Below are 11,217 nucleotides of genomic sequence, written 5' to 3'. Positions count from 1 at the left end.
TCTTACAGCACACTCGTCCTAATTGACGGAGCGTGCCGGAATGCTAATCTCCACCTGTACAGCACAACAGCGAAGTTATTTTTCTCCACCGAGCGCTTGTATTTTTCCAAATTGTGTTCATAAAACGCCCGTGCGCCGTATTAGACGAGTGGTGAAACAATCCCTCGTAAGAAACAAAAAACCCACGCTCAAAACACAATATACTGTATTGGGTTTTCCAGTCATCCTTTTTAAAACAAAGGCAATGCCATGGCTGCAATTCACTAATATACATGTTTGGACACTACATTGTGTTATATTCACAAGTCCTTTTGGCAGTAAAATCGATATTAAAGTGAACATCGCGTCCGCGTTTCTCATTGGAGGCTGATGGAGAGGGACGGTACTAAAAGAGCCACTCAGCAGCGCCGCGCACTACGATCCTCTGATTTGCATCTCGCCTCCTATAAAAGGAGCTCAACGCGCGAGCGACATCCACATTCGCTTCCCGTCTGTTCTGACCTGAAGCTGCTGCCTACGACGCGTCGACATGCCCGATCCTCCCGCATCAAAGAGCGCTGGGCCGGCCAAGGTTCCTGCTCCCAAGAAGGGCTCCAAGAAGGCTGTGACCAAGGCTACGCGCAAGGATGGCAAGAAGCGACGCCACCGCAGGAAGGAGAGCTACGCCATTTACATCTACAAGGTGATGAAGCAGGTGCACCCCGATACCGGCATCTCGTCCAAGGCAATGAGCATCATGAACTCGTTCGTCAACGACATCTTCGAGCGCATCGCTTCCGAGGCGTCCCGCCTGGCGCACTACAACAAGCGCTCCACCATCACTTCTCGGGAGATCCAGACCGCAGTGCGACTGCTGCTCCCCGGCGAGCTGGCCAAGCACGCCGTGTCGGAGGGCACCAAGGCCGTCACCAAGTACACAAGCTCCAAGTGAAGCCTCGACTCCACCATTAATTACAAAGGCTCTTTTCAGAGCCACCCACCTCTCCGAACCTGCTTGTACCAGTCCTAGCAGGAGTACTAAACGAAACTTCCAACAAAGCCCCGGTTCACGCGGGGACATTGTTCGCTCATTGAGTGAAATGGAGAGATGGAACGCATTTTAACCTGTTTCCACGTGAATAAAAGCGATAACAATATTCATGGCACATTCACCAGCAGGCATTTCTTGGACTTGTTTGTCCATTGATTTCATCTGCAGCCCATTCAGATATTACATTGGATATTTGGTGCCAAAACCTTGCAATGCAATATATTTAATTCGTGGTTGTATTTTCGGGCAGGAACTAACATTTTGCACGTGTGCATCTATGTAAAAGTAAGCGCCTAGCATGGATGACTCGTGCAGTATAATTGATGATCATCATCTCAATGCCAAGAGAATAGATATCTATCCCTGTGATCACCTCTTTCCGACAATTTTACGTATTAACTTTGGAGCTTTCGTGACTGCAGGAATTATTCTTTGGTTCTTTCGGTAAAGTCACGTATATAAAGAAACAAATTGGTGATATCTGTCTGCTTATATGTCTGTCTATAATTTTTTCTGGTTCGATTTTATGTCGCTATTTCATTATACCTGATGATTGCTTGTGTTGCAATCGAAACGTCGTATGCTGTAATATATTATTTTTTCTTTATACGTGACTTTACCGAAAGAACCAAAGAATATTTTTTACGTATTACTGTTTCCAATGAAGTGCAGTTTCTTCACACTTTATTTAGATCATGCGGAGCACTGTAAAGTTGTTTTCGGAAAGGTGTTTGCTTGAGAAAATAAGATCCGTTAAAGACATGGACGGCGCTCAAACGGAACTACTGCATCGTGATGCGGCATTCTGCAATGCTCCAAAGTGAGAACATTTCGTTGATGAAGAAGAGTTGACGACTCGAGATCATTGCACGCTGCCAACCAATCAGCACGCGCCCCTTCTTCGCACGTCACGACTCCGCTGACCAGTGAGCGCGCGCTCTGGGCTACATAAGCCGCCTTCTCCTCCCCGCCTGTGAGAATCTTTGCCCTCACCAAGCCATGGCTCGCACCAAGCAGACGGCTCGCAAGTCCACGGGCGGCAAGGCCCCCCGCAAGCAACTCGCCACCAAGGCGGCCCGAAAGAGCGCTCCGGCCACGGGCGGCGTCAAGAAGCCTCACCGCTACAGGCCCGGCACCGTCGCTCTGCGCGAGATCCGCCGCTACCAGAAGTCCACCGAGCTGCTCATCCGCAAACTGCCCTTCCAGCGCCTCGTCAGGGAGATCGCGCAGGACTTCAAGACCGACCTGCGCTTCCAGAGCTCCGCTGTCATGGCTCTGCAGGAGGCCAGCGAAGCGTACCTTGTCGCGCTCTTCGAGGACACCAACCTGTGCGCCATCCACGCCAAGCGCGTCACCATCATGCCCAAGGACATTCAGCTCGCCCGCCGCATTCGTGGCGAGCGCGCTTGAACGCCCAGCTCGGCCCTCAAAGCACAACACAAAGGCTCTTTTCAGAGCCACCACTTACTCGTGAGAAAGCTTCCATGTGTGTCCTTCAAAGTTCGGGTGCCGGAAACCATCGTTTGTTGGTCACGGCTCTCACGAGTCGTCAGGCGTAAGCGACAATGAAGTTCATTTCTATACCCCGCCGCTCATTCTGCAACATCACACGTTGGTGTTGTGTATAAGCGTTGTGAAACCATGTTTACATAATGTACAACAAAAGAGTTATTTTGGTGAAATGTATTTTACCTCAGAGTCGCGTGGTGGGTGTGGAGGCCTCGCACCGTGCAGAGCCTCCCGCCTCGCCTGATTTTGCCACCCGGCTGACGCTGGGTACGGGTGCCGTTTCCCCCCCCCCCCCACCGCGCTACAATAATACTGTGTAATCGCTATAATTTAATAATCTACCGACCCTATAATAGTAATAGCACACATTGTGGTGGGGGGGGGAGTAAAGAAGACGTGAAACTTAGATGAATTTACCTCAGAGTCGCGTGTTAATGCGTGCGCCTATTTTTAACGGGAATTAAAGATGGCGTCCACCCCGCAACTGCTAGCCCGTCGCTAGCCGTTGGCAGGGGCAACCGGCGTCCAATGAAAGTGCGTATGGTCCGACATCCACACACAGACAGACAGACATTCACGATTTTATATATATAGATTAAACCCAAAGATATTGGTTTATGCTGTTTCAAGCCCGAGCTGATAAGAAGTTCACATTTTGCAAACTGAGACTGAATTATTCACGCACATATATTTTTAGGCATTGCCCGAACAGGCGGTTAAAAAAAGATATCTATACACCGTATAGGCACGTGGGCGATCAATCACGAGCTCAAGGCTATCACAATGATTTCTTATAACCAATGCGGTCCCTCAAAATGATGATTATAATCAATAATACATTGATATTTGCGGAATCCGCTTATAAGTTTGACTTGCCAGCACGCGCCCATAAATTAACTCTATCATGCTTAAAACTTGAACCTATTAGGTACGTGTATCGCATTGTTTAATTCGTAAGATGCGTGTGCGCATTAAAACATATATGGATACGAATAATGAAAGTCAACATCGAATCCTCGCGTCCCGGCTTTTCATTGGTGGCTCAAGGAGAGGGCGGAACTCGAGCGAGAGGAGCCAATCAGCAGCGGCGCGCTCTACGATCCTCGTCTCCGCTATAAAAGCCGCTCCCGTGGTGCGTGTTAACGTCACAAATCGTTCGTACTTTGTCTCCAGTGCTTTTTGCATCCTAGGTCCCTTAACGATGTCTGGACGCGGCAAGACCGGTGGCAAATCTCGCGCCAAGGCAAAGTCCCGCTCTTCCCGCGCCGGCCTGCAGTTCCCCGTGGGTCGCGTTCACAGGCTGCTCCGCAAGGGCAATTACGCCCAGCGGGTCGGCGCTGGAGCACCCGTCTACCTGGCCGCCGTGCTCGAGTACCTTTCTGCCGAGATCCTCGAGCTGGCTGGCAATGCCGCCCGCGACAACAAGAAGACGAGGATCATCCCCCGACACCTGCAGCTCGCCGTGCGAAACGACGAGGAGCTCAACAAGCTCATGGGCGGCGTGACTATCGCCCAGGGCGGTGTGCTGCCCAACATCCAGGCCGTGCTGCTGCCCAAGAAGACCTCTCAGGCAAAGAAGTGAACGCGCCGCCGCCTCTACCACCACAACAACGGCTCTTTTCAGAGCCACCCACTTGCTTGCAAAGAGCTCGGACAGTCGTGCACAGGGGTTTTGTTATTAATAAGGACACCTCGATTTAAAGCTTTCGTGACTGCAGGGATTCATCTTCTTGGTTCTTTCGGTAAAGTCACGTACAAGGGAAGTAACAAAATAATAAAAATAAAACAATAAAATAATATATTATTTTATTATGTTTTATTTTTATTATAAAATAATATATTATTTTATTGTTTTATTTTTATTATTTTATTACTTCCCTTCTACGTGACTTTACCGAAAGAACCAAGAAGAAAAAAATAAGGACACCGTCGTCGAGTTACCCTCGTCCCAAATTGCTCGCAATTAAACGAATGCTCTGCTCATTCCAGATACCCTTTATGTCTAATTTAGGAACGGTATTTGAGCAGCATTCCAACATTGCATCAATCATGGAACATGGTTTAGAATAAATTGGGATGCCTATTTGAAAAAAGTATCGTGTTTTTTAAGGAATAAAACTCGCTCTTTTTGAGCGGTCAGATTACATATGAAGAGGAGTCGGAGAATGGTTCAAGCACTTTAAGGGATCTGCGAGCCACCCTCACGCACCACGCAAACACGACATCTCCGCTCTCACGACAACACGCACCAATCGCACGCGCGGGGAAGAGCTGGACGGGGGGGTCAGGGGTTAAAGGGCAGACACCGCTGGTTTCAAGTTCATTTCAAGTTCATTTATTAGGTATAGCCCTGTGAGCCATTCAGCTCTTGAATCGGGTGCAACCGCAACAAACAAAAAACAAAAAACATGAACAAAAAACATCTTAAAGTGAATATGTGACTAAGTGCAAACAGAAAATCCAAGAAAAGACAGCAAAAATATTGCAGAAAAAACACCGTACACCAACGCTGTGTGCAAAAATCCCAGTGGGATGCAAGTCAAACAACAACAACAACCACAAGACAACTTAGATTAAGGCCATCAGTCTAACTCTGTACTACAACAACACAAACATGGCTAAACCAATACACTTTTCGAAATCACCAAAATAAAGCCATGAAAGCAATGAAAAAGCAATCATAGGAACTGTGACGGAATTTTCACAATAAATGGCATAAACAACATGTACTACCAAAACCCTGCAGCCATAGCTGGCTGCATGAGTCACTCCACAGCAGGTCGCAAGAGACTGCGCGTGGCGCTTTGTGTTGCCGTTGCCATGAATCGTCGAAGCGCGTTCACGATCTGTTGTTCTCCTGTAACGCGGTGGTCATTTCGATTTAAAGCTTTCGTGACTGCAGGGATTCATCTGCTTGGTTCTTTCGGTAAAGTCACGTAAGATGGAAATAATAAAAAAATAATAATAAAACAAAAAAGTAATTGTAAAATTTTATTATTAAAATAAAAATGCTATTTAATAATAAACTAATGAAAATAAAAATAATAAGTAAAAGGTTTCTTTGTATTATTTTATTATTTAATAATGACGTCAACACCCCCCTCCCCACTGACTCGCGAGCCCACAGAGCAATGACGTCCACACCCCCCTCCCCACTGACTCGCGAGCCCACAGAGCGATGACGTCAACACCCCCCTCCCCACTGACTCGCGCGCCCACAGAGCAAGAATTGCAACAGGCGATGTCATTGGCTGCGCCGGATGCGACGGCCATCTTGTTTAGTTCATTTAGTTCACGGATCGCAGGGGGAGCGGGCGGCCATCTTGTCAGACAGAGGGACGGCCTCGCGAAGCCTGTCGCAGTAGGCCTCGCGAAGCCTCCTGCAGTAGGCCTCGCGAAGCTTTCTGCACTAGGCCTCGCGAAGCCTTCTCTGCAGTAGGCCTCGCGAAGCCTTCTCTGCAGTAGGCCTTGCGATGCCTTCCCTGCAGTAGGCCTCGCGATGCCTTCCCTGCAGTAGGCCTGGCGAAGCCTCCTGCACTAGGCCTCGCGAAGCCTCCTGCAGTAGGCCTCGCGAAGCCTCCTGCACTAGGCCTCGCGAAGCCTTCTCTGCAATAGGCCTCGCGAAGCCTCCTGCAGTAGGCCTCGCGAAGCCTTCTGCACTAGGCCTCGCGAAGCCTTCTCAGCAGTAGGCCTCGCGCCGTGCTTTTCGTGCACAAATAAGGCGATTAAATGTATCTTGTCTCTGTGTTAATAAATGTATCTTGTCTCTGTGTTAATAAAACGTGCTGCGTTTCAGTAAAGTAAATTTGAAGCGAAGTTTATTATTACACTTGTTAAGCCAGGAAAGCCCCACTGAGTCAAAAGGTTTTTGTAGGGTCCTGCCAAGTGTTTGCAGTAGGGGGCGATGTTGCTACCAGGATAGCGTAACTGAGTCTAAAGGTTTTTGTAGGGTCATGCCAAGTGTTTGCAGTAGGGGGCGATGTTGATACACGGACGGACGGACGGACAGTCAGACGGACGGACGGACGGACAGACACATTAATCTATTGGTGGTCTGGTCCACTTCGTTCCTACCAGTATAAAACCCCCACCCACTCCCCCCACCCCATCACCCCATCACTCCCCCCCACCCCATCACTCCCCCCACACCCCCCACCCCATCACTCCCCCCCACCCCATCACCCCCCCACCCCATCACCCCCCCCAACCCCCACTCCCCCCACCCCATCACCCCCCTTCACTCCCCGCCACTTCCCCCCACCCCCACTCCCCCCACCCCATCACTCACCCCCACCCCCCCCACCCCTCCCACCCCCTACTCCCCCCACCCCTCCCACCCTCAATTCCCCCCTCCCACCACTCACCAACCGCCATTCCGCCCCCACTCACCCCCACCCCCTCGTCCCCCTCTTCCCCACCCCCCACACCCCCAACCGCCATTCCGCCCCCCCCCACCCCCCACTCCCCCCCACTCCCCCCCCACCCCCCACTCCCCCCCACTCCCCCCCCACCCCCACTCCCCCCCCCCACCACCAACCGCCGCCATTGGCCACTGAGTGACGGTGACGTCACCACGGCGCCTGTGCCAGGCTGGGTGCACTTCGAGGCTGCCGCGTGAAGTGTCGACGGCTCGACACTGAGGTGGTGACATCACGCGAGCGTTGTGTTTAACGATTTAACGATATTAGCGTAAAGATATGAATGAGCATTAGCTCAAGTGATGTGAATACGTTCGGATTACCTCAAGTAATGTTACATTTACCTGAGGTAATTTTACCTCGCATAAGGTAAAGTTACCTCATTTGAGATGTTACCTTACCTGACGTAATTTTACCTTTGCCTGAGGTAATGTTACCTCGACCTAACGTTATATTACATCGCTTGAGGTAAAGTTACCTCACGTGAGGTAAAGTTACCTCGCCTTCCATTGAATTCCGATTATGTAACCCTGAGGTAATAATCACGCGATAATTGTGTTTAATGATTTAACTACGTGAGAATATTACGATATGGGCATTAGCTCAAGTGATGTGAATACGTTCGGATTACCTCAAGTAATGTTACATTTACCTGAGGTAATGTTACCTCTATGTGAGGTAAAGTTACCTCACTTAAGGTCAAGTTACCTCGCCTGAGGTAAAGTTAACTAACCTGGGGTAATGTTGCCTCTACCTGAGGTGAAGTTTCCTCACCTGAAGTAATTTTACTTCGCCTAAGATAAAGTTACCTCAGCTGAGGTAAAGTTACCTCATTTGAGATAATGTTACCTTACCTGACGTAAAGTTACCTCGGCCTGACGTTATATTACTTCGTCTGAAGTAAAGTAACATCACCTGAGGTAAAGTTACCTCGGCCTAACGTTATATTACTTCGTCTGAAGTAAAGTTACATCGCCTGAGGTAATGTTACCTCGCATGAGGTAAAGTTACCTCATTTGAGGTAAAGTTACCTCACCTGAGGTAATGTTATCTCGACCTGAGGTTACTAAGGGCACCACGGGGTGACCAGCTCCTCCCCACCCCCCACCCAGCCCCCTCCACTCAGCCCCACCCAGCCCCTCCCCACCCCCCACCCAGCCCCTCCCTCCCCACCCCCCACCCAGCCCCCCCCACTCAGCCCCACCCAGCCCCTCCCCACCCCCCACCCAGCCCCTCCCTCCCCACCCCCCACCCAGCCCCTCCCTCCCCACCCATCCCCACCCCCCACCCAGCCCCACCCTCCCTACCCAGCCCCTCCCTCCCCACCCAGCCCCACCCTCCCCACCCAGCCCCTCCCTCCCCACCCCTCCCCCCACCCAGCCCCACCCTCCCCACCCAGCCCCTCCCTCCCCACCCAGCCCCACCCCACCCAGCCCCACCCTCCCCACCCAGCCCCACCCTCCCCACCCAGCCCCTCCCCTCCCCAACCATCCCCACCCTCCCCACCCAGCCCCTCCCTCCCCACCCAGCCCCTCCCTACACGACGGACGGACGGACACATTAATCCCCTGTGGGCTGGTGTAACCAGGAGGTTCCTACCAGTAGTCAAGTGAGGATTCTATCTCACGCGAATTTTAAATCGTGTAAGATTTACGCTACGAGACGACTTCACGTTACGATTACAGCTACACATCTCGTACAGTGTTGACACGAGCGACTAATTAATTGTACAAGATTTACTTTGCACTGAATGAGAATGTCGCGGTGAAGATTACCTTATAATATAACGTGATTTGATACGGATTGCATCACATTCTGATTACCTTACCCTCAGTGCCGGATAAAGTTAGTTCGGGGCCTGTAGCATGTGCTAGAAAGGGGCCCAATAATTTTTTTTAAAACGTAAACATTAAAACACATTTTTTACTTGCACAGTAAAGTATTTGTATTTTTTCATTTGCTATACAGCCGGATAATACGACTAATCGCTAACCTTAAACACCCAGTCGTTCATAAAAAAAAAAGTTGAAGTCTGTACAGTACTATAGTAATAGAGCAAGTGCAGAATCAATTAACCCGAATTGATATCTTGAAAGCATTTAGCGCGGGGCCCTTGAAAGTGCGGGGCCCGTAGCATTTGTAGCAACTTTTGCGACTCCGATAATTATAACCCCCCCCCACTCCCCCCACCCCATCACCCCCCACTCCCCCCCACCCCCCACTCCCCCCCACCCCCCACTCCCCCCACCCCATCACCCCCCCCCCCACTCCCCTCCCACCACCGCCAATCGCCGCCATTGGCCACTCAGTGACGGTGACGTCACCACGGCGCCTGTGCCAGGCTGGGTGCACTTCGAGGCTGCCGCGTGAAGTGTCGACGGCTCGACACTGAGGTGGTGACGTCACGCGAGCGTTGTGTTTAACGATTTAACCACGTGACGATTTTACGATATTAGCGTAAAAATATGAACATTAGCTGAAGTGATGTGAACACGTTCGGATTACCTCAAGTAATGTTACATTTACCTGAGGTGATGTTACCTCATCTGAGGTGATGTTACCTCAGGTGAGGTAATGTTACCTTAGCTGACGTAATTTTACCTCTGCCTGAGGTAATGTTACCTCGACCTAACGTTATATTACATCGCTTGAGGTAGAGTTACCTCGCCTTCCGACAGTCTGTTAAGGCCACACGGGGGATCTTAGTCTCGTATCCCTGTGACTCTGTCTCCCTGTGACTCTGTCTCCATGTGACTCTGTCTCCATGTGACTCTGTCTCCATGTGACTCTGTCTCCATGTGACTCTGTCTCCATGTGACTCTGTCTCCATGTGACTCTGTCTCCATGTGACTGCATCTGACCGTCGTCCGCGTCTCGTCCCTCCGTGTCTCTGCGCCTCAGCAGCAGCAGCAGCAGGAGATGGGCGACTTCCGAGACATCAGAGGCTTCTTCACCAAGGCCGAGTGGAGCGATCTGGCCGAGTGCGAGAAGCGGCGCTACAGGAACATCAAGCAGAACCACGCCGTCCTGCTGAACCTCGGTGGGTACGGCAGGCCGAGCCTCTTCGCAACTCAACTAATTGTCGCAGTGATTATAATGATGAGACCAAGACGTCGTAGCAGAGTGGCATGCATGGGGCGCCATGGTGGCGAGATGTTAACTACCTCGCCTGGTCTACAGGAGGTCGTGGGTTCGATGGCGACCCTGACGATGCCTGTCATATATCTGGAGTCTGCGTGTGTCTCTCCCCGGTGAGATGTTAACTACCTCTCATGGTCTACAGGAGGTCGTGGGTTAGATCCCGGTCCTCCGGGTTTTTGCTCCACTTGTAGAATCAACATCACGCGTTTAGAGTATTTGTCTGCTGCTATAAATGTCCACGTGGTAAGCCACTTGGTTGAGCTGTCATTTGTGGCAGCCAGGTCGCTTCTGAAGAAGGAGCCAATAGCTCAGTGGACTTCACCTGGTGAAGTAAAAATAGATTTAGTTTTAGTTTAATGATTTGTTTACCTTTACTCTACTTTGCACGCCTATCGTGTTTGTGTTTTGTGTTGTAACTTTCTGACCCCGTGCCCCCTATGGGACATCTATGAAAAAGAGCTTCATAGCTCATCGGATTCATAATTCTAGTCACGTAGGTAAAAAATAAAATTAAAATTAATCAAAGTAAAATTAAAATTTATAAAAGTACTTTTATTAATTTAAATTTTATTTTTTACCTACGGATTCATAATGTTGGAGAGTAAACCCACAACATTTACAAAAATAGTTTATTTTGACTTAAAACTTTCGTGACTGCAGGAATTCATATTCTTTGGTTCTTTCGATAAAGTGACGTAGATAGAAAAACTAAAATAAAAATAAAGTGAATAATAAAAATGATAAAGCACTCATGTATAATCAAAACTTTTGAGTTATAAATTAGTCTTCTTGGTTCTTTCGGTAAAGTCACATAGAAGGGAAAAAAACATAAAATACAATTATTAAAATACAATTTTAATGTTTTCTTTTTAATATTTTATTATTTCCCTTCTACGTGACTTTACCGAAAGAACCAAGAAGATGAATCCCTGCAGTCACGAAAGCTTTAAATTGAAATGTATACATTAGTGTTTTTTTTATGGAGCAGTCTAATTAGTGTCTTATTTTTATAATTTTTTATTCACTTAATTTGTATCATTTGAACTGCCTCTATTGGGAGGGTTTCCACATAACCATGAGATCTTTTAACAATCTCCGTGACAAGAAAGTTCATCTGAT

General features: G+C 49.2%; 3 protein-coding genes across 3 annotated transcripts; all 3 read left to right on the top strand.

Moving 5' to 3' along the window:
• Positions 1-185: 185 nt before the first annotated feature.
• LOC133359801 (histone H2B type 3-B-like) lies at positions 186-1,062 on the top strand. Its single transcript, XM_061578333.1, has one exon. The coding sequence runs from the start codon at positions 530-532 to the stop codon at positions 929-931; it is 402 nt and encodes a 133-aa protein (XP_061434317.1). The 5' UTR covers positions 186-529; the 3' UTR covers positions 932-1,062.
• Positions 1,063-1,138: 76 nt separating this feature from the next.
• On the top strand, positions 1,139-2,538 carry LOC133359795 (histone H3). The gene has a single exon (XM_061578326.1). It carries the CDS (start codon positions 2,030-2,032, stop codon positions 2,438-2,440), a length of 411 nt encoding a protein of 136 aa, XP_061434310.1. The 5' UTR covers positions 1,139-2,029; the 3' UTR covers positions 2,441-2,538.
• Positions 2,539-3,092: 554 nt separating this feature from the next.
• LOC133359784 (histone H2A-like) lies at positions 3,093-4,265 on the top strand. Its single transcript, XM_061578313.1, has one exon. The coding sequence runs from the start codon at positions 3,498-3,500 to the stop codon at positions 4,119-4,121; it is 624 nt and encodes a 207-aa protein (XP_061434297.1). The 5' UTR covers positions 3,093-3,497; the 3' UTR covers positions 4,122-4,265.
• Positions 4,266-11,217: the final 6,952 nt, after the last annotated feature.

This window comes from Lethenteron reissneri, chromosome 66 (genome assembly GCF_015708825.2).
Source record: "Lethenteron reissneri isolate LAM-NWPU_2019-01 chromosome 66, ASM1570882v1, whole genome shotgun sequence".
Taxonomy (NCBI): Eukaryota; Metazoa; Chordata; class Hyperoartia; order Petromyzontiformes; family Petromyzontidae; genus Lethenteron; species Lethenteron reissneri.
The sequence above is the reverse complement of the archived record's forward strand: the minus strand, read 5'-3'. Positions and strand labels throughout refer to the sequence as shown.